This window comes from Canis lupus, chromosome 2, assembly GCF_011100685.1.
Source record: "Canis lupus familiaris isolate Mischka breed German Shepherd chromosome 2, alternate assembly UU_Cfam_GSD_1.0, whole genome shotgun sequence".
Classification (NCBI taxonomy): domain Eukaryota; kingdom Metazoa; phylum Chordata; class Mammalia; order Carnivora; family Canidae; genus Canis; species Canis lupus.
The window spans coordinates 11,635,830-11,660,495 of NC_049223.1; the positions used below are offsets into that span (position 1 = coordinate 11,635,830).

General features: G+C 34.7%; 1 protein-coding gene across 1 annotated transcript in view; it reads right to left on the reverse strand.

Moving 5' to 3' along the window:
• The window catches only part of MALRD1 (MAM and LDL receptor class A domain containing 1), a 754,089-nt gene that overhangs the window by 639,512 nt on the left and 89,911 nt on the right, over positions 1–24,666 (reverse strand). The window contains 3 exon segments of the mRNA XM_038532060.1: positions 3,097–3,217; positions 12,743–12,916; positions 21,042–21,140. Coding sequence (XP_038387988.1) covers positions 3,097–3,217; positions 12,743–12,916; positions 21,042–21,140 — 394 coding nt within the window.

Sequence of the window (24,666 nt, forward strand, 5' to 3'; positions counted from 1 at the left end):
AAATATCAGAGAGGGAGACAGAACATGAGAGACCCCTAACTCTGGGAAACAAACAAGGGGTAGTGGAAAGGGAAGGTGGGCAGAGGGATGGGGTGACTGGTGACAGGCACTGAGGGGGGCACTTGACGGGATGAGCACTGGGTATTATGCTATATATTGGCAAATTGAACTCCAATAAAAATTTTTAAAAAAAAATAAGATGTGGTAGAGATATACAGTGGAATACTATTCAGCCATAAAAAAACAATAAAAACTCGCCACTTCTAATAAAATGGATAAAGCTAGAGATCTTAATGCTAAGCAAAATAAGTCAGAGAAAAAGAAATACCATAGATTTCACTCATCTGTGGGATTTAAGAATAAAACAAATGAGCAAAGGGGAAAAGAGAGAAAAACCAAGAAACAGACTCTTAACTCCAGAGAACAGACTGATGGTAACAGGTCACCAGGTGGGAATAAATGAAACACGTGATGGGGAATAAGGAGAGCACTTGTTCTAATGAGGAATGGGTATCGGTGTCATATGCAGCTGTTGAATCACTATATTATAAACCTGAAACTAATATAACACTGTATGTTAACTATGCCAGAATTAATTTTTTTAAAAAGTCAATAGTAGGCTAACTGTACATCATAAGGACTACATTGCTCACCTCACTGCATCTCATCAAGTAAGCATTTTATCAACTCATATCATCACAAGGGTAATTATAGTAAAATATTTTGAGAAAGAGACTACATTCACATAACTTACATAGCAGTACACTGTTATAATTGTTCTACTAATGTTAATTTTCTACTGTTCCTAGCTTACAAATTAAGTTTTATCATAGATATGTACATATAGAAAAAAAAACATAGCATACATACATATCTGTGGTTTCAGGCATCCGTGGGGGTCTTGGAATGTATCCCCTGTGGATAAGAGGGACGGGAAACCACTGCACACACAAATCTCAGCCAAATGACAAAGTAGTAACATGACTAAGTGATTAAAGTACTGGCTCACCACAACGGGCTTCATCTGTTCCATTTGGGCTGTCAGATGGAAAAATCACAGAATTTGCTGGATGAAATGTAGCCTGTATCCTCACGTAATACAAATCCAACTTCAAAATTAAGAGGTGGAGAGGACAAAACATACTCTTCTCCTTCAATAAATAAATGGAATACATAATTATTTTATGAACACTAGTTTTTAAATATGCTAAGGACACAGAAGTTAGATGATAAAAAAGCAGAGTTAGAGTATAGTTTTCTGTTTTCATTCCATTTTGCTTCAAATGTATAGGGAAGGCACTAGGATTGCTCTGAAGTGTGACAGCCATTTGCATGCCGATTAAAGCCTTCAAAAGCTTTAATTAAACACAAGGTCTAGATTAATCTCTGGCCATTCTGCCCCGCATATAAAACATAATTTAATACCAGTGGGATTTGCCTTATTTTTTAATGCCTATTTCAATCGCATCCCTGAACTTCTGCTGGGTAATACTAAACTCCACAAAAAAGATCTTATAATTATCTATTGGAAAAATTTGCAAAAACAGTAAGAAAGGTTTTCTTTTCTCCTCATGTACAGCAGTTGGCCTTTCAGGAAAAATTCCTATACTTTTGATCTAATTAGAATTATACTCTAACCAGCAAAGATGGTGTTCAAATTGAAGCACACAAAAATTGAGTTTTGATTTAATTTCTGAAAAGAATTCTCTGTGAGATCATGCACTCTCAGAGACTTCTGCTAAGGTTAATTTTGGTGATAATTTAAAACTTTTAACCACTCTCTTGCCTCCAGTTACATTCTATTCAATGTCAACTTTCTGTTATTCTAATTCTGGTGATGTGGTATTTGATTAGAGAAGGAAAATGTTTAATTAAGAAACAGAAATAAGGTAATGCTGGTTAACCCTCAAAAGCTCATTAATCATTAAATCTCTTGTTCTACATTCCTCCATTCTTCAATGTCTATCAGAACCAAATACATACACACAGGTTAGAAAGGTTTATTATAAGTTCAGAACACACATTCTGAATAAATACACAGCACCATACAAAATTAGTACAAAGAATTATACAATCTCAACAATGAAAGAAGTCTTGAGTAAAGGATTACTAATTAAAAGTTCTTTAATCTAGTTCCCAATCCAGACTTTTATCTCCTATATTATCATTGATAACTGCCTTACGCTCAGGTAATAATTCAACTTCTCCACTTACTAAATATCATTTAATGAAACATAACTTCAGAAGATACAATGTGCCTAACTTCTAAATGAAAATAATGTTCATGTATATGGATAAAGAAAAATAAAGTATGAGCATTTTCAGGCAGCATGTTTAATGTTGTCTATCCACTAACAGACTCTGGGATAGGAGTGATCAAAGAGAAACATCAATCAGTGTTAAAATGACAAAGTAACTGCAGGCACAATGCATACTGTTTCAATTCATTCTCAGAACCTAAATAATGGATAGACTTTCAAAAATGCCTACTTGACTTTTTGGGATTCATTTTTATGACAATCATTCTGCCCCTTAATTGAAATGCTCTACAAAATATTTAGTCAAAGAATTAGACAAATTCCATCTATTACTTGAAAATATTATGTTTTTAATTTAAACAGAATTTCAGGATCAAGACAAATTTTTGGCTGGCCTTAAGTCACTTTTCCAAACACAGTAAGTTTTTTTTTTTTAACTCCTAGGTGGTTCTGAAATATGAATTTCATTATATACTCATTCGAAGTGCCAAACAAAATTAAAATACAATTAAATTTTATAGAAGTGTTTTTAAATTATGTAAAATAATTTAAAATACTTTCATAATTTTTATAACTAAAAAACTGTGTAAATTTTAGCCACAAGCACAGAATATTATTGGAAGTCTCTCTAAGGCCTAGGCTGTGATATAGCATATAGATACACTAGTAATATGTTTTAGTTTTTGAGGATATGTGATATAACCTACATCCTGGTATTCACTATTAGTGAGCTATATTACTGAAGGACTCTAATATGTTTTAAATTTTGGTAGCAGGAGGAAGTAATTATTTCAATGTTTAAAACTTCAGACTTCAGTGAACACTAGAAAAAACTTACCTTTCTTTAGTATGCTGGTATCTGGAAGTGATTTATCAGAAATTTTACATTCCTGGGTCATACTAATGTCATCTAGAGCAACAGTAGCATTTGATGATAAAACAGTAGCTTCTAAAATCAACTACAATTACAGAAAAACAAATTATTAAAAATATAACATAAATGTCTTACAATCATATATCTTTGTTTAAAGAAGCTTATTTGCATTTGTCCCACCTTCCTAATTTTAGAAAACTGTTTTGACCAGAACATTCAAATTATAAATTTATAAAGTCATAACAGCTTTGACAGAATCTTATGTAACCTTAATGTCTTAGGTAACCTTGTTTCCATTAAAAGTTGAAACATTCATCACTCCTGAAAGGTTGCCTTCCCTTTGGAGCTATTAAGAGTCGTATGCATTTAAAATGAGCTCTTTGGGGTAATCAACTGTGTGGTTTACAACTCAATTTAATTGAGATATGAATTCATTTGTAATGGGTCTGCTGGAGGCAATGATTCATTTTAATATCAGAATATTTAAATACTAATACATATTATATATACATATACAGATACCTACTTAGTGAGGTAAAACAGAATCAATAACCACGTACAGTGGTTAATAATATTCATAAGTTAAAGCACTCAGGCATCTATTTCAGTTTAATTTATTCTAACACTCTGAATAATGACTGATCTAATTTGTTTTCTTTCTTGTTAATCACATTATTATGTTGTTAATCTACCACTTTAAAAAAGAGAGAGAAAAATTATATCTGGAGTCTTAAAGATATGTAGCAGGACCACTAGTCCGGGACACAGTAGGTGGTACATCTCCATCTTACCAGAGAGGACCTCACATCCCAAAGATCTTACAATTTACTTGGTATAATGCATTAACAACTAAACTACACCAGAACTGCTATACAAAAAGATATGTATAGGATACCAGGAGAAGAGAAGAAAAACATTTTACTACTTTTGCTGAGAATGTGAGGTAAAATTTGAAAAGAAGTTGGTAAAAATACTAATTACCTAACAACCAATAATTATCTAATAATAGCTCCTCAGTTATAATTGCTGTTTCAGATTCTGTTAGAGAAACTGGTAACATCACAAGCAAAAGCAATGAGAGGTTATAATGTATGGTACATTTAGAACACTTTGGAGGTTATAGGATGATGGGTTTGGAGATGAGCTATCCCAAAATATGACACACCATGGTATAATGAATATTTCAAGCTGAAGGAATTTAAGACACAGTATGTGCAGGATGGACTTTCTGATTTTTTCCGCCACAGTGGATCATAATGCCCTCATGTGAGAGGTGTCCTCTGTATAACTGGAGAAAGGAAGCATCCTTATTTTGGAAGATGAAAGGACACATAAGCAGAGGAAGCCGAATTTTAGCCTGGCTAAGTTTCTCCCAGTTTATTACACTTAGCTTATACGCTTTGATCCATGATATCTTTCCATGACTGTCCACTCTTCTTCAAACCTTGCATAAAAAGGCTTAGAATTAGCAATTTCTTTATTAACTGGTCTTTTTGTCCTTATTAAGGCTTCAGTGTCATGTAAGACATTAAATAATTTTGTATGCTTTCTCCTTCAATCTGCTTTGTTAGTTTAATTTTCAGACCCAGCCAGGAACCACGAAAGATCCAGGGAAAATGTTTTCCTCCTATACTTAGGAATATAGGATTTTAAGAGGACAATAAATTAAGTAATAGATGGAACTGATTGTAAGAAATGGTGCAGCCCAATTAGAGGGCAATTTGATGTTATTTATTAAGAAGAAAAATAGCACAAAGTACAAAAATTAACCCCACTTCTCAGCATTTAGTCTAAAGAGACACTCATAGAAATGTACATGAAGGCCTGTTCAGGAATGTTTACCTCAATGCTGGTTTTGAGAGCAAATAAATGGAAACAATTTAAAGGTGAATCAAAAATAAATAAATAAATAAATAAATAAATAAATAAATAAATAAATAATAAATAAATAAATAGTTATACAGACCATGGATAACCATTCCAGTTAAAAAAATACTGTCTCTATGTGCTAATATGGAAAGAACCTCAATATGTGTTTCTAAGTGAAAAATTACAGAAAAAAAAGTTTATGATAGGATACTACTTAGGCTAAAAGCATAATGGCTTAGATTACTAGATACAGTGGTTCATACATATACATCACATAAATAGAATAGGGTCCAGAAGTAAAAATGAACTAATGTCTACACTAACCTCAAGATAAAGACATAATAAGAGGTGAAGGAGGTCAGGAGAGACCATTGCCTTTATCTGCAATTTTTGGTACTTTGTAATGAGATGTCTATAATTTTAAAATTTTTAAAATTCTGATTTGAACTGGTTTTTGGTAGAGTCTTAACCAACTAAGAAATCTGGCCTTCATACATAAGGCAGGAAACCGTTTTTAAAGAAGGATTTTGATAAAATATCCACAGGCATTGTTACTGAAAAATATATTATGCCTAAACCATTAAGTTATTGTAATTTATTTTGGACAGCTTTAATTTTGAAAGATTTTTCCTTATTACTAGAACTCATCCCAGACTGAAATCAGTTAAAATTCAGATACTTAATTCTCAAACTCATTAGACAAGCCTTTATTGACCATTGTATTTTAAGCCCTGCACAACTTTTTAAAAAGTGAGGACCAAGAATGCTTGGGGCACTTCTCTGTGCCTCTAGAGAGGTATATGGAGTAGGTGGGACTCTACAAGTTGAAATAGAATTGTGAAATAGGTCTGTAAAATATGGTTATATCATTTTGTCTGAAAGAAAGCACCAGACTTGTAGATATTCACATTAAAATGTTAAAATAAAACTACTTCCAAAGCCAAATAAAAATATGAGGTCATCTAACCTCTGCTTGTTTACTTCTTTATAATTAAACACAGAACTCTAAAATGAGAAATTCTAATTCTACCATGAATTGAAATCTTCCAATTTAAAAAAGAATAAAAACAACTTATATCTGTAAATATACCATTTGATGATTCCAAAATCTTTTTGGCTATTTGTTTTTTATTGCTTATTTCAACTAAGCCAATCTTTTGATTTGTGACCAAAGGCAGTTTTCCCTTGGGAAATACAGGACCAATTAATAATCAGTGAGAAAGAGTTCATGCAGAAGAAATGTTTCAACCATGTGTATTTCAGTTACAAATGAAGGAAAAGTGAAAAACCTCATTTTTTAAGATTCTTAAGGAAATCTGGGAATTTAAATTCCAAGTTATATGCTCTCCCTTCTAAAACTCCTTTTAAGGATCTTGCTGATAATTTGTTTTATTCAGTGATAATATAGTACTTCCTGAAAGAGCAAATTCATGCCTTGTTTTTGTTTTCAGGAACCAAACAACTTATAACTGTTGCTTACAATCAAATGATAATACTTTTTTTTATATATATATATATCTGAAAAACCAAGGTAAGCATTTCCAGAAAAATACTCAATTAGCATATTCACATTTTGGTTCTTTGATATCTCGTTTTTTTTTTTTTTAAAGGAATAACAAGAAAATATGTGAATCTAAGAGGAAGTGGAGAAAGTAGGAATAAGAAAAACTGAAATATAGGGACGCCTGGGTGGCTCAGCAGTTGACTGTCTGCCTTCACCTCAGGATCCTGGGATCAAGTCCCATACTGGGCTCCCCTCAGGAAGCCTGCTTCTCCTTCTGCCTGTGTCTCTGCCTCTCTGTGTCTCTCACGAATAAATAAATAATTTTTTTATAAAAAGAAAAACTGGAATATATTAATTTTTGAATGATGGTGTCAATAATAAGAGCAACCACAAACTTATTTAAAGCTTACTGCAAACCAAACACATTCACTTGTTTAAACCCTGTGAAGATGGTATTATTTTCATCCATTTTAAAGTAAAAGAAACAGAAGCTCCAAAGGTGAAGTAATTGGTTGAAGGTCATATATCTAATAAGAAAAATATGTAACCTGAACCATTAATGATTAGGCTATACTGCACTGCTAGAATAAAATAAAAAAAAAATAACTAGTCTTTAGTAGATGCTGCAGAACAAAGCTGTCTGCTGTAACAATATTCAATGCAGTCCTAAATAAAGAAGGCTGAGGACATTGTAACTTTATAGACTAGACCAGCTTTTACTATTGTATTATAAATCTTACCCTTCACTGAATCTTCAAATAATGTCAGGAAATTATTATTGATTTATATCATGGACTGATAAAGAATGAACATGGTATCAATCATTGTGGAAAATCTCACAAAAGGGTCATTTCAAAATGAAGTCTAAAATATGACACAATTATGTATTAATAGGAAACTCAAGAAAAGTAGATCAGCTGGAAATCAATGGACAGTACTCAGAGAAAGAACCACCTTTAAATATTAAAACTAAGAGCAGTTAAGGGAAAAAATAAATTGTAAATGAAGTGAATATATTTCTGTAAAAGCTCAAAATATCCAATGAGCAGACCAAGTTAAAACAGATGGAAAATAATACTATTAACTATTTGACTTATCTCCATCCAATAAAAAAAAATATAAGAAAGGGAGAGATACTGAAATGGTGTTAATTTGCTGTTCTTGGGATGCCTGGGTGGCTCAGTGATTTAGCATCTGCCTTTGACTCAGGGTGTGATCCTGGAGTCCCAGGATAGAGTCCTGCATCAGGTTCCCCACAGGGAGCCTGCTTCTCCCTCTGCCTGTGTCTCTGCCTCTCTCTCTCTCTGTGTCTCTCATGAATAAATAAATAAAATATTTTTTTAAAAATTTTGTTGTTCTTATAAAGAACAAGCCTTACCCTTTTCCAGCAGGAAGAATAAAAGCCCTACCTAAGTAAGGGTGCCTATTTTCTAAGAAACTCAAAGTGATTTGTAGTCTGTTGTGATGTCTACAAGAGACATCAAAAGTACCACACTGCATTAGAAGTTCATGGCTAGAAGGGGACACAGACGTCATCCAGGTTGATGCCTTTCTCCTTCCCGGTGTTTGGATTAGACTCCACTGTCTAAATATGTTCACAGTTTAGTCACATTGAAGGATAGTCAGGTGGTTACTGAGGTCACCCTTAAATGATTCGGTCCACTAAAGTGCCAAAGAAGCCCATTCCCAAGAACATAAACTTTAAATATTTGAATATTTAAAAGCTAGATTGACTATTTATAGAGTACCTTTTGCAACTGTTGTTGCTAAAAGAATGAAGTAGAATTGCACCTAGCTAGAATCCTCATGCATATTTTCATGTTTTTAAAAATGCATTTTCAGAAAATAGGTTAAGGACAACATAAAATCTGCAATTTTTCTTCCAGCAGAAGACAAGAAAAGGAATAGAAATGGGTACAAAGAGGACCTGTATCTTTATGTGCACACACGTATTAACATTATAAGGAAACAAAATGCTAATAGATCATTCTGATATGTGAATACAAAGATATCTGCCCCTCTCTGTATTGTCTACTTATTCGAAATATGTTATATATAGTGATAATATATTAAATACTACCCTGTGTACGTATCTATGTGTGACTGTGTATATTTATGTATCGTGTGTGTGTGTCTACATGAAATCTGGACTGATTCACACCAGAATGTGAACACTGGCCTGCAATTCCTTACCTCAAGTCTTTGGGGCCAGCTGGGTTTTGAAATTTGAACAGGTTGGAGTTGAGAATGTTAATTTGAGAAACACCGTGTATATGACGTGATACCCTCAGTAGAGACTGGGGGCAGTAGTATCTAATCAAAAACATCTCCCTAAATGAACTGCCTAAAGACCTCACACAGGTTCAGGTGAGGTTAAGTTTTTCTTCTAAATTGTTTTTTCAAAAGCTTACCGTTTTCTAAATTTTAATTTTCCAAATTTTTGGTTAGAGATTGGACCTAGGGTGCCCAGGTGGCTTAGTTGGTTAAGCATCTGCCTTTGGCTCAGGTTATGATCTCATGGTCCTGGGATTGAGCTCCACATCAGGCTCCCTGCTCAGCAGGGAGTCTGCTTCTCCCTCTCCCTCTGCTGTTCCCCCTGCTTTTGTTCTCTCTCGCTCACTGTCAAAATCTTTTATTTTTTAAAAAGAGAGAGATTGTGGACCTATAATGGGCTTCTTAAATGATGAAAACTGAAGGAATTCTTATTTCTGTTTCTTATTCACCTGCAGTTTCTAAAACAAACATACTACAGCCAAGTAATAGGACTAAGGGGGACAGAGCAGAGACTAAAAACTTCTCAGGGGTGAAATAAGACTTATAGCAAGAACCCAGAACCATGTGCTCCCCTCAAAGGCCATCACAATTAAGCAGAGGCTGATTGGGGGTAGATTAGGAACTCCAACTGGGGAGAGAGAAAAGTCAACATGGTGAGCTAAGACTCCACAGACAGGAATGAAGATCTAGCAGAGCAGGGGTTTTTTTGTTTGTTTGTTTGTTTGTTTTGTTTTGTTTTGTTTAGAAACACATCACAAATCCAGTGCTGCCCAATTATAAAATCCTATCAAACCATTGGTCAGCCTACAAACCAGTTGGTATGCCCCAGATAATAAAGAGCAGTTTCACTTTGCACTGCAAAGCAAAACGCGAACCAGAACCCCAAAGGAAGAAATACTCCAGAGGAATAAAGACGTTACCTTCAATAATGGTGATAGGTAAATGAGTGCCTGCAGGCTCAGAAAGGAATGGCAGGCATTTCAACTCAAAATGTTTCTAAAATAACTGGTTCTAGCAGAAGACATTCTGGTTTAGTTTCTTTTTTTTTTTTTTTTTTTTTTTTTTTTTATTAAGACCTTTAGACTAGCTTTAGGTTCACTGCAAAACTGAGGAGAAAGTATAGAATTTTTTCCTATAACTTCTGGCCCAACACACACACAGTCTCCCCATTATCAACATCTCCCGGGGTGCCTAGATGGCTCAGTTGAGCATCCAACTCTTGATCTCAGCTCATGTCATGATCTCAGTGTTGTGAAATCAAGCCCCACATTGGGCTCTACGCTGGGAGTGAAGCCTGCATAGGATTCTCTCTCCCTCTCCCTCCATCCCCCTACCCCACACTCTCTTGGAAAACAAAGGAAAAAACAAACCAAAAAATTCATCTCCTACTGGAGTGGGACATGTGTTACAAATGATGAACCACAAAAATCACCCAAGGCCCATTGACTACATTATGGTCCATTCTCGATATTGTACATTCTATGGGCTTGGAAAATGTATAACATTTGTCCATCATCAATCATATTATCATACAGAGTATTTTCACTGCCCTGAAAATCCTCTCTGCTCAGGACACGTTTGTGGCTCAGTGGTTGAGCATCTGCCTTTGGGTCAGGGTATGATCCTGGAGACCCGGGGTCAAGTCCCACATCAGGCTCCTTGCATGGACCCTGCTTCTCCCCCTCTGCCTATTTATCTGCCTCTCTCTGTGTGTGTTTCTCATGAATAAATAAATAAAATCTTTTAAAAAATCCTCTCTGCTCTATCTATTCATCCCTCCTCTCTCCTTGCACCCAACCCCTGGCAACCACTGATCTTTTTACTTTCTCCCTGATTTTGCCTTTTCCAGAATGCTATATAGTTGGACTTAGAAAGAAAGTAGCCTTTTCAGGTTGGCTTCTTGCACTTAGTAATATGCACCTGAGGTTCCGCCATGTTTTTTTCATGGCTTGATAGCTTATTTCTTTTTAGTGCTGAATGATATTCCATTGTCTGGAGGTAACACAGCTTATTTATCCATTTACCTACTGAAGAACATCTTGGGATGCTTCTACATTTGGGCAATCATAAGGTAATCAGGAATAATTATTCAAGTGCACGTTTCTGTGTGGAAAAGGACATTCTGTTTAATTCCCAATAATGTCCATTAACAATGGACTCTCAAAAATCTTCACGCTGAGTTTCATTCTAACTAAATGCAAACCTAATGAAAATAATGTTATACAGAATATAAATAAATGAAGCAAGGGATCAGACTGTTCTGAGTTTATTTGTTCTGTCACATGTAATGGAGATTGGCATTTACATGATTCCATGACTGGCCTTTACTATTTTCCTATTAAGAGTTACAATTCATAGTATTCTTGTATTAGATGTGGGAGTGCAGTCATAAATATGGTCCTTGAGAATCAGGGAGTTTAGAGACCTGGGTAGAATAGCTTCTAAACTCTGAACCTAGAGTTCTGGTCAAGAGGAGACTTCCTTTCAAAACTAATATTTACTGAGTGTCTACTATGCCCAGGTAATGTCCAAGTGATAAACACAGCAATAATAAGAATTTTGTGTGTTTATGCCAGAATATCTTCTATGTGCTTCATATATAAAAATCATTCAATTCTCACAATAGTCCTAGAAAGAAGAGAATATTGGCTGGAGTCCATATTTATTCTCTCTTCCTCCTACTTCCATGAGCAGGAATTTCCCTGCAATAACACTGCTGTTACTGACTTCTTAGTCTCTCCCATGGAGAGGAGGATTTAAGTGATTTGTGATGTTAGAAGAATAAACTGGATGTGCTAAACTCATGCTGTGTGTCTCCCATTCAACTCCCACTCTCTTTGGACACATACACTCTGATGTTAGCTCTGGCTAATAGTAATAGGTTTCCCCCAAAGTATGAGTCCTGGATTTCTTTGGCAGAATTTGTTGTTCTTTGGGTGAATATGTTTATTCTGAGGTGAAGCGTTATTTAAACATATGGCTGCAGATTCTAAAACCACCTTCTCTAAAATATTTTTCTGTTTGACTTATTTATCTTAACTGGTTCAGAGATGAGGACCAATGAGGTACGTTATTTATTAGCAGCTCCTAACACCCCAACAATGAGCCTCACCCCCTATTTAACAGAAGAAACAAGCACAGAGGGATTAAGCAACTTCCCCATGATTGTACAATTGGCTTGAACCCTGGACTCCAGAGCTGATGTTTATGGCTACCATTTTAGCTTTAATACTCAGACTCCCCTTAAGTATTGCTTTTACCATCACTATGGTTTTAACAGATAGGTAAATGTGAGGCTCAAAGATATAACAGTCACTTGGCAACCCAGGACCTGAGCAGAGATCAAGAGTCAGACCACCTAATTCCAAAGGCTGTGTGTTTTCTGCTATATTCTATCACCCAATCTAGTTCCTAAAATCACTCCTTTCAAATGTCATCGAGAAGGAAGCCATATCCAAGAGGGTGGAAATGTGGGCACCAATCAGATTACCTACAGTTGCCTTCTTTTATCACTAACCAAGAAAATGATATAAAAGATTCATAAAAATTCTCAATATTAATAGGCAGCAGAAAATTAGGCATTAGAATTAAAATGTGAACATAGTCCAAGCTAGGTTTTTTCACCACCTCATATAATCTGCCATCCTCACTTTTAAAAAATAAATATTTTCCTATTAAATTACTTCTCTCTCTGTCATTGTATTTAGCTCTTTGGGTTTTTTTCTTGTCCTCCTATTCAATTCTTATCTCTACTTTCACCAAGTGTCCACACGTAAGTCTTGAGCACTCAGTCAATTAACATCTGTACTCATCCCTGATTGTCAATATGTTTGCATTATTGATATCTGATAAATCTATGGGATATATGTGTTATATATGTGCTACATTGTTCTCTGAGAAATAAATTAGTATTACATTAGCATCTCCTGATGAGTTGCATTAATTTCTTATGTGCTTGCTTACCTGAAAAGGTAAGGTTGATTCTCCAGGCTTCACATAGAGATTAATTTTTGCTTGTTTCCACTGAGATTTGGAGATTCCAATTAGATCACCTTGCTTTTGCAAATCCCCATCCAGTGATGTTCTTGTAAAAACTGAGAGACGTGAATGCTGAGACAAATGATACCAAAATCGCACCTGTTGGAAATGTTTTTGAATTACATAAATATCCCATTTACCTGTATCCAACAGCTTTTCTATAATTAAAAATATCACAAACTATCCCTTCTGTTAAATATAATCTCAATTATTGTTTTCTCCAAATATACAAGCCCAAAAAATGCTAAGTAATTATTTTGTCTGCCTTTGCACTCTCCCCTTAAGAAAAGGCTTAAAGTGCAGATGCCTGGGTGGTTCAGTTGATTAAATGTCTGCCTTTGGCTCAAGTCATGATCCCAGGGTCCTGGGACTGAGCCCTACATCAGGCTCCCTCTTCAGCAGGAAAGCCTGCTTCTCCTTCTCCCTCTGTCCCTGTGATTGATTTCTTGCTTACTCTCTAATGAAAGAAAGAAAGAAAGAAAGAAAAAAGGGTGGGTGGGCTCAAAGTGACTCTTCTAACTAGTATTTTTAACACATGCCACCAAGATGTCTAAAGAAATAGGACATTAGCACACCACTAAGACAAGTTTGAGGACACATTATTTGTCCACACCATCATGGGCAGTACCACCCTGTTCCCACAGAAGTTTCCATGGTCTTTCCTTCTGTGGAAGGACTCTTCTCTCATTTCTTATAAATCTGAGGAGGTACACATTCTTAGTGTATAAATTCAGGCTTTACTTATACTTTTTCCTTGATGTCTCAAATACCAAACCAAAAAAAAAAATATATTTTCTTGAAAAATTATTTTCTCAGGTAAAAGAAAACTGTAAGGAGTCCTTTTCATTAATTCTTTCTCATGGGGACACTATCAAAGAACTTGGGAGCTCATATAACACTGTTAAGTCATAATTTAATCAAGTAAGAAACCATCCTTGAGGAGGGAGGTGATCATTTCACCTCCTAATCACTATTAGGGATGACATAATTAATCTAAGGTTTTGAGTGCCTAACTAGGTAGTAAAAAAAAAATGTAAAGAATTATTTTAGTGCTGACAGCAATAGCTACAACATGGAATTCAGGACTCTCATTTATTCAATCAATGTTTACTGAGCATTTTCTAAGTAAAAGGTACTATGTGAGGCAGAAATTAATTCCCTCAATGGCTGGATGATTCACTCTATAAAACACATTGACAAAATCTCCATAAACACAAGTTTAGACAATTTTTTTCTTCTCCTATCTTCAAAAAGTGCACTTTAGGACTTTCTAAGAAAGCACAACATTCAGAGATGAAGAGTCTCAGAAAAAAAAAAAAAAGAGTCTCAGAAATAAAATTTTTATCTTTGGATTCAAAGGGATTCCTTTTCTGTTGCACTATATTTTAAATTCTTGTTTTTTTTTTTCCTTCACTGCTATGGTTTTGTTACATGGACAGATACCTCCCATTTCATGGTACCAATTTCAGAAGAAATTCAAGTAAAAAAAATATATTTGTTAAGATTTGACAGAGAGTGAGCACGAGCAGGGGGAAGGGCTGAGGGAGAGTGAGAATCTCAAGCAGACTCCCTACTGAGTGTGGAACCCAAGGCGGGGCTCAATCTCACAACCCTAAGATCACGATCTGAGCCAAAAAGCAAGAGTCAGATGCTTAACCAACTGAGCCACCCAGGCACCCCCTGAAGTCCCCCTAAAATTTTAGATGCTCTTTTAAAAAGTCATCTAGCTTAAAGAAGTATTCTCTGTTCCAAAGTGGTACACTTTTTTTTTTTTTTAAGTGTCTACTCAATTGCCACCACTTGATCAAAAAATATTTTCTGGTTGTCTACTACATTTCAGACTTTACTACCATGCTCTGCTAAACTCAGATAAGCAAGGCAGGTAAGTGAGAAATGTAAAGTCAAATGCAAGTGCTTGATTAGATTCTATGGGAGGGGAAGATTTAGGTTCCTCAACCACAATTACCTACTAGATCCCTGCAAAGTTTCAGCATGGTCCAAGCTTATTATTTTTTAAAGATTTTATTTATTTATTCATGAGAGACACAGAGAGAGAGTGAGGCAGAGACACAGGCAGAGAGAGAAGCAGGCTCCATGCAGAAGCCTGACATGAGACTCGATCCCAGGACTCCAGGATCACATCCTGGGCCGAAGGCAGGTGCTAAACCACTGAGCCACCCAGGGATCCCTGGTCCATGCTTATAAATAAGCAAAACAGAGCTTTAACCTTAGTGGTAAAAGAAATACATATGCCCCATCAGAATAGCAAGCTGTCAAACTGTCATTCAGTACATCACCAATGCTACTGTATTCTAATAGTGTATTAAGAATAAATACCAGGGCACCTGGGTAGCTCAGTCAGTTAGTTAAGCATCTGTCTTCGACTCAGGTCATGATCTCAGAGTCCTGGGATTGAGCCCCATGTCGAGCTCCCTGCTCAGCTGGGAGTCTGCCCCTCCCCCTCTCCATCTGCCCCTCTCTCCCACTCCTACTGTGCTCTCACTCTCTCTCTCTCAAATAAATAAAATCTTTAAAAAAGGAAGTAAATCCCAATGGGATCTATATTTAATAGGATAAGAGCTTAAGCTATATTTAATTTACTCCTTTAAGAGACTTGGCATTGTAGACAATTAAGGAGCTTATTAGCTCCTTAGCTAATTATAGACCAAGCTTTTAGCTTATTATAGACCAAGAAACCTTCCATAGATTTTTTTTCAAGTTTAATATTCATAAGGGTGAAATCACTGAACAAAGTCATTAATACAGCTGTGATTTCAGATAGGCACTTGTCAAGTGTGCAACCTCTGTGGCTTTCAAGCTAATACACACTAGTAGAACACTAAGCCATGAACCCAACATCATGATGTATGCTTGAAGTCCTCGCAGAATTAAAGCAGTTTGTGTTTAGTAGGTTTTCAGTTAATAGATATATTTTTGAAAGAAGAAAAAGGATGGGTAGGACTATTAGCATCAATGCTTCAGTAAACATCTGTACTTTCCCAGAGAGTGAAAGAAGCTGCTCTGTGTCAGAAAAGGTATAAAGTATTAGGGGTCTTTAGGGACTCCAGAGTTTGATGGGGGGAGAGGGGGAATGAAAAGAAAAGGGAACAAGGACACCTGGGTGGCTCAATCAGTTAAGCATCTGTCTTCAGGTCAGCTCACAATCTCAGGGTCCTGGGATTGAGCCCTGAGACTGCTGCTCAGTGGGGAACCTGGTGCTCCCTCTGCCCCTTCCCACCACTCATGCTCTCAGGTAAATAAAATCTTAAAAAAAAGAAAAGTATTAGAAAAGGGAATATTTAACTATAATGTGTATATCGGCAAAGGTGTGAAAAGTGTGTGGCTATACATATGTAACTTAATTAAAATGAAACTAAATAAAAAATCCAGTTCCTTGGTTACACTCATTACATGTTAAGTGCTCAATAGCTATATGTAGTTAGTGGCTATCATATTGGACATAGCAGAGAAAAACTTCCATTGCCACAGAAAATTACCTTTAAAAAAACTATGAAACAGGTATATTAAAAGTATAACTATTTAAGATTTACTACTTATTTCAAAATGGAATTATTTTTATGATTCATACCTGATTCATTAAAAAGTAGTAAGATAAATGTTAATATTAAATAATATTATTTCTCTTGGTTTTTCACTAAGACACACTTTATATAGACACTGAATTACAATGTTCAAAGCAATTTCACATGGTTAAAAAAAAAACTTTCAACAATGCAGTTCCTTTAATTGCAAATTAGAGGGGGGAAAATGAAGCTCGGACTAATCTATTGGTTTAAATTGTATTCTCTGTGCATTATTTTATATATTTTTTAAATAGCCAATCATTCATTTTTACAAAAGGAAAGGATTTTATTTTGTATTAATAGTTATTGTACAGGTTATGAGTACAGGTGAATAAGCTGGAAAGTATGATGGCCTTGGCCACACCACTTGCTCTTTGGTTCCTGCAGGGCTTTGTGACATTGCCCAGAGGAGTGGCCAGCTCCACACAGGAGTAACTAGGCTCTCTGATACTTAACTCTATGAAGGACCTAACAGGGCATTATTAATGAGTTTAAAATAATTTCTTCCTCTTTCTATTTCATTCGATTTTGGTCTGTGCCCAACTGAAACTCTACTCTTCAACGGTTCTGCTTCTTTCCTCAGTCGTCCTAGAATCTTTCTTTCAACTACTCCCCTATCTCACACTCCCTTGGCCAGATCTTTATACCCTCTCTCTATCTCTGCTTTCTCTGATTCACGTCAGAGTCTGTCTAGTATATGAAACATCTGTTTTACCTTCTGTTTTACCTTTAAGATCTAGAATAATAGTTTTAAAAAAAAGAAGGAAAAAGAAAAAAGAAAAAGAAGAGAGAGAAAAGAAGATATATGTAGCTCCTCAAAATTCAACTGGGACTAAGTTCGTGTTGGGAGGGGGATCATTTATCACACACACACACCCTCTCAACATTACCACAGTGACTTTTCTGACTCCTAGTCATAATTATGTTTTTGCTTGAGTATTCTTCATCTGAATAAGCTTAATTAGAATCTTCGGTAAAATGTAATGTTTTCATTTAAATGACTAGCCTCCATATGTTTTGCTCATGTACAGGTGGAGAGTAATTGTTCAGCTTTTCCCCCCATATACTGTTGCCCTCTCTAGAATACATCCCATACTCTAATGTCTATCCTTGGATTAAACAGAATAATCAGAGAATGAAGTGTGATTGTACCATTGCAAGCTCCACTCCATAATTTTTATTATTATTATTTTATTTATTTGTTTGTTTTTACTAAATTTCTCCACGTGAGTTCATCACTCTAGTTGGGGAACATTTTAAGACATGGCGTTTCAAAACTCAAGAGAATTATTATTATTATTGTCATGGTGTACTTACCCTCTTGAAGCACTTAACACTGAATTGCTGTCAGAATGCCTAAATTGTCATTTCATTAGGGCAAAGCATGTACTTAGGTTGTCCCTATTCCCAGCATTGAGGGCTGTAATCAGCAAGGAACAGGTAAGCAATATGCATGTACTGAATCAGAGAAAGAATGTTTACATTGTTGTCTCTGCGTACATTCAGGAGATGATTCTCAGGAGAACTATTTTTTTGCTTTATTTTGTTATTTTTACTGCCTTGAATATAAACCAAATGATGATTCATCTGTCTCTATTGGTTGCTGGGAAACTTAGTTCAAACATATAGCTTGGCTCTAATAAACCTTATTTGTGGAACCAACCCATTTCTTGCCTCACCTATTTTTACCCTGATAACCTCATCCAGTCTTTTAAAATTTTTATTATCTTTTAAAGAATATTAAAACAAGTGCAAAACAAGTTGGGGAGTTTTTTTTTTAATAGACTAACGCAAAGAAGGTTGGAAAGCAGAAGCTTTGTGTTATCAATCTTCCTGTCTTTAATTGTGAAGTCCTAAAAGTAATTTTTTACAGTAACTCAAATATGAGAACTCAGAAGGTATTAATACCTACCATAAATCTCCTTCATATTTGATATTTCCGTTAATTCAAAACAGTAACAGCATCTCAACATAAGTAAGAAATAGTAGCTTCTGGCTCCCATGTGTTCTGTTTGTCCTATCTCCTGGCCATTCCATGGAAAAATGCCAAGTTTCCAACAGTAACTTGAAGGGACTTTTGAAGCTCTTAAAGTTCACATCTTGAGCAAGGAATGAGTGGGTGTAGGAAAATTTGTGCATGTTGATGCCATGTGCTGGCTATACAAAAAGCACAAGATAATTCACAGAAAATTACTAGCTTGTTGTTAAAAAAGGAGACTCAAAAGAAAGTTTCCTGGTTTTAAAGTCCTTTCAAAAAAACATTCCGAACTGTATTAGCTTCATGTGATTAGTTAGGGAAAAAATGTAATTTCATAAAATGAAGACTTTAATCATATCAAAGCACCCAGGATCAGTTATCTCCCTGCCTAACTTTACCATTTTATAATGACAAACATCTGCTATTCCACGAATATAACTATTATTAACATGTTCCAATTAGGAAGACTGGCTGGATTTTCTGATTACTCAAGAAGATAAGAATTCAGTTTGTTTGCTTATTCTGTAACTTTTATGAAAGAAAGTATTACATATTACCACAGACTTGTAAAAAAAGTAATACTATATTCTTAGCAAACTCCTTTGGGAAAGAACATTAAGCTATGTGTATGTCAGACTATAAATAACCTTCTCTCGCTATCTAATTCTACTTCCTAAACCAACAAGTATGATCAAGTAACCCAAATATCCCTCCCTCCAACTCAGAAGTCCTAACATTCAAGCAGATACAGACAAAAGAGTAAAAAACAAACACCTCTTCTGGCCATCTGTTGACGGCTCTTCGAAACACTTTTCTAAAAAGCAAGGCAAACCACTAACTCAGTATCTGAGGCCTTGGGAGGTTGAGTACTTGGTTCTGAGAAATAAATCAGCAAGGGTCTAAACTGCTGAGGATTTCACAGAGGCCCCACCACAGCTAAGTTCCAAGTTTAAGCAACAATAGAGAAAAAATGCTCCCAAGTGGAAACAATCATATGTTGAAACAATCCCAATGACCACAAATTAATGGCCACCAGTATACAACAATGGAAAATGTAGATCATCTTTCAAAAAGAGAAGATGTTTATGATTTCTGATTTCATCTCAGAAATTTCTAAAAAGCCTTAATGTTTGCTTTCAAATTTCTGCAGAACAACTAGACTTAATGCATTTTATTGTTTTGTATCCAATGCCTTATGTATATAACAATGGTGATCACATCACTTCGGCATATGACCTTGAATTAAAGCTAAGCAAGCTTGTAAACTACTTTTACAGAGCAAGTAAATGCTTCAGGAGTTCTCAAAAAAAAAATCTATATCTATCACATAGGATTTAATTGAAATCAAACAAAGGAGAACAAGTATAGAGTGCACTGGGTGAAGTGGAAGTGGAGTCCAGGAAGTTATTTTAAATGTAATCCCCACAGAGAAATGGGCAGGGAATAACAAGGGGGAAAAAAAGAGAGACAGAGGACAATCCACTAAGAGATCTGAACACTCCCATTTAGATTTATATCAAGCTGAACATATAATTAGATTTATTCCTCTGAACAATATATAATTTGTCACCAGGAATGCCTGCATAAACTGCTGGACACCCACATTTATGGATGATGAATTTAGTGTGCAGCAGTATCAATATGCATTGTCTTCTGATAACTAAAAAAATAAAATACACTGAAATCCTGAGGGCTTAGAGGCTTTCTAGAACTCTCTAAAGGACTGAAAAGAAGGCAAGCTGAATAGAAACATCAAATGTGGGTGTTAGTTCTATGGAAAATAGCAGAATTCTGTTTAGTGAACACCTATTATGTGGCAGATACTTTATTTAATGACATTTTAATCCTGACAAATGGGGCACCTGGGTGGCTCAGTGGATTAGTGTCTGCCTTCAGTTTAGGTTGTAATCCTGGGGCCCTGGGATCCAGTCCCACATCAGGCTCCCTGTAGGGAGCCTGCTTCTCCCTCTGCCTGTGTCTCTCTGTGTCTCTCATGAATAAAACCTTTTATAAAAAAATCCTGACAACCATGGGAAAAAGGTACACTAATATTACGCTTCCAGTGCAGACACGGAGCCTCAGAGTAAATATAATCTGTGGCAGAACTGAGGTTTGAACCAAGTCGGCCTGACTCAGAAGCCCTTCTTTGCTTTCTTCTCTCTATTGTGCTGGCAAAATGGACAGAGTCTGTATGGTCTATGTTTACTGGGCACCACCAAGACTAACTGAAAAAAAATAAAATTTCACAAAATGTAATAAATTTTTTCTGCACATACTTAATCCCTCTTTATTCCCCTTTTCATCCTACTTTCCGCTAGCCCTTGTTTGGCTTATTTTATTCTACATAATTAAACTTGTGGCCAAAATGATCAACAGTTTTGGCAATATGTAGCCACAGCTTTGGATTACTAGAAGGACTATATGGGAAGAATACAAAATGACAGAAATATTCTTTGATAGGCCCCAAAAAAGAACCATTTAAGTTATATGTTGCAAATGGTCTTTGGAAGGACATGACATTTCATGTTGAAATAGCTCATATAAATCCTCAGTTCGTCATGAAAATGGCAGTAAAACATAGCAGGCATTTACTAGCATAAGTAACCCACACCTAACAGTTTATACCACAGAATGGCCAATGGAAATTCCAACAACTGGTGACCTGACATGGGGTGGAAGCAGTGAGTGCTTTTATAAGAATAGGACTTCCAAGCTTGGCCACTCTTGGAGATTGATGTGATCTGAAATAAATGAATGATCCTACAAAAAAAAAAAAAAAAAAAAAGGAAAAGTCACATGGATATAAATTCTGAAATCAAATTAAATGAAGCTTGTAAGCTTACAATTAGATATTCAACATGCCCTCATGAAATTCTCATGAGAGCATTATTTTTAAGTTTCTTCACAAAGGATGTGAGCCTGTGGAATGAGTTTGGTTTCTCCTGGGGCTTACGTGTTTCACATTGTTGTCTGTGCTACTGGGGATGAAAGCTTAATTAAAGATCTAATCTGAGCGTTAACAAAATAACTGCTTTTAGATTTTAACTACAGTGGATGTGCTCATGGCAAATGTACAGGGGGATAGCATCTCTTAGCAGCTCAAAAGATCACACATTCTGAACTGCTGTCAGGGGTAGTTTCATTGCATATTAAAAATTTACAAGGAAGGTTATGTGGAACAATGTCAAGGCCTGATTCTGCCCTTTGATAATCAGGAAGTGATACACAACTTGGAAAGCACAGTATTTTGACTGAAAAATACCATATTCAGAAAGTGATTTTCCTAGATACAGGGCAGTGCTCACTACACAGAAAGGAAAGGATTTCCAAAATAAACTGTATTATTTTATAGCTACCACCACCTGTTTAACCAAGCAATCAAAGTTGCAAATGAGCAGTATCATCTCTGAATGAAAAAATAGAACCAGTTTATATGGGCTTTTTTAAAGTAGGCTCCACACCCAATGTGGGGCTTAAACTCATGACCCTGTGACCAAGAGTCACATGCTCTACTGACTGCATCAGCCAGGCACCTCTATATGAGCTTTAAGATCCCAAAACCAACAGAGAAGAATAAAATTTCAAACCAAGAGTGATAGAAACTATATAAGTTCATTAAATTCTGTTTCCCTAATTCAAACTAAGAGTGATAGAAACTATATAAGTTCATTAAATTGTTTCACCTATAAAAGAATAGCATAGGAAAAGAGGATTTTGAAAAAAATTATCCCAGCTTAAAAATCCTCAGGTTCAACTAAAAAGTCTCATAAAAGACTAATCAAAATTCTAGAAAATAACAAATATTCAAGGAACCTAGTCCCCTGATCATTTAAAAGCAATATATAAAAATTTCAAACAAGCAGTTAATAAAGGAAGGCACATATAAACTAAAACTCCAATTCTAAAAGAAGCAAAAGGTTTAAATAAATTAGCTAAGCCACAAAAATGACCGGAAAGGTGATTTAAAAAATCTACTGGAAATTTATGGCACCGCAGTTGAGTTTTATTTTTAAGGAATACTTGTAACATTATTGAAGGGATCTTAAGTCTTAGAGAAATATGGAGAACTCCTTGACTCATTTTATATTGTCAGATATCTCTAATTTAAAAATTATGGAAATGGAAAAATAAGAAATAAACTTCAGAGTAATGTCACTCATGGCCATAGATATAAAATTCTAATTATAAAGTTATCAATTACATTTGAGATCCTTATAAAAAATATAAGTCCTGACTGATAATATTAAATCAGTCAGGACTATAAAAAATATTAGTCCTGACTAATCAGAGCTTTCCAAGAATGGAAGCTGAGTTTAATTTAGCTGCTCTATCAACATAGTCAATCAGATCAACAAATCAAAGGGTAAAATCAGACTCAGATCAACAAATAATGAGAAGACTGAAGAAAAAAAATAGCCATTCCCAATTTAAAAAAAAGAAAATATTAAAAGTAAACAATTAAATGAAGACTAAGACCAACTCCAAAATAAATATCCCAAATGGCAAACAGAGCTATTTTAATTAAATAAGAAACCAGAGATTTCTATCCTTATTAATAACAGATATTACCTTAGACTAACATTATCTTATAGGCCTAGTGAATCTGATAGTCTTGAAAATAATAAATTATAGTAAACATAATAGAAAATAGAGTTCTCATGTTTTGCCAATAATATAATAGTAAAAGTAGAAACTCCCAAGGCTTCTATTTTTAAATAATTACAATATTAATAAGAGAATTTGGTAAAGTAAATAGAAACAGATATTATTTTTTTAACTTTAGAATAAGACCCTAGATTTAGAAATGGTGAGAAATATTCTCCTCACAATTACAGCAATACAAAAAAATAAGTTTGAATAACTTTAACAAGAAAAGAACAGAACTTTAATGAAGAAAATTATAAAAACTTGTGGAAGACCATAAACCCTCTGATTAAATAGAAATAATATAGTTTTAGATGAAAAGATATTAAAATATTAATTTAATGAAAATGTATTTGAAAGCTAAATAAAATCCTAAGAGAATTTTAATATTTATAAAACAAAAGGACTTCTAGGAAAATGTCTCTGGATTTACTTTCTTATAAGTCTTCTATGCAGAATATACTAAGAGAACAATGGGATAATAGTATATCAAGGAGATTGTTCCTGATAATCTGAATTGTTCCATGTAAAATTCCTGTACACCCACAAACCCAGAAGGGTGACATGACTACATAGTACAAGAATTAAAGAATGAGGGGGTCAGCCTCCGTGCATTACACTGTCCGTGCCAACCACAACCTCACCTTTTGCAAAGCATGCACCTGCTTTTAATGCAATGGTCTAGAAGGGACTCTACATGATCTGAGAACATGTAGAAACCAGATTTATAAATATAGATACAAATATCATGAACCAATATTATGATATATAATAAAAATCATGAATACCATAAACAAAACCAAGTAAGATTTGGTTCATAAATGCAAAGGTGGTTTAATTTTTTAAAAATTCACCTTATGAACAAACACAAAAGATAATGATGATATGATTATAATGATACAGAAAAAAATCTGACAAATTTTAACATAGGCTCATATATACAGACAAAAAATACATTATGAATAGAAGGGAACGTTTTTATCTAATAAAACAAAACAATTTTTCAGCACATATAGCACTTAAGGTTGAATTACTGAAAATTTTCTTCTGAAATAAGAAGTATAGCAGCTATCACCAGTTGTATTTAACATTTGTCCAGAGTCACTAGCCAGTTCAATGAAACAAAGAAAACAGAAGGCTTAAGATTTAGAAACAAGGAAATAAAAATCATCATTTGCAGAGAAAATAATTGTGAACCTAGAAAGTAAAAAATTTTTAAAATAATATATATATATACACACACACTCTCTTAACTATAATAAAATTAGCAGTTATTGGATACAAGATCAATATTTAAAAATATAATTGCACTTCTATATAATAGCAACACCAAAAAAGTTAATATAACTTATAATAGCTGTAAGCATATCAAAAACCTAAAAAAATTAGTGTTTTTTAAATCTACACACCAAAAGTTTCAGAACATTTAGAGAAATTAGAGATGACCTAAATAAACTGAGAAATTAGAGACATTTGAAAAGATCATTTGTCAATAAAATATAAGTAAGGGTTACAAATAAGAAATCACTTTATACCCACAGATTAGAAGAATTTTAGAGAATATAATGCCTATTGCTGATAGACAAATGAAAAAAGGCATTCCTATTTCGTTAGTGGAATTTTAAGTATTTAATGATTTAAGG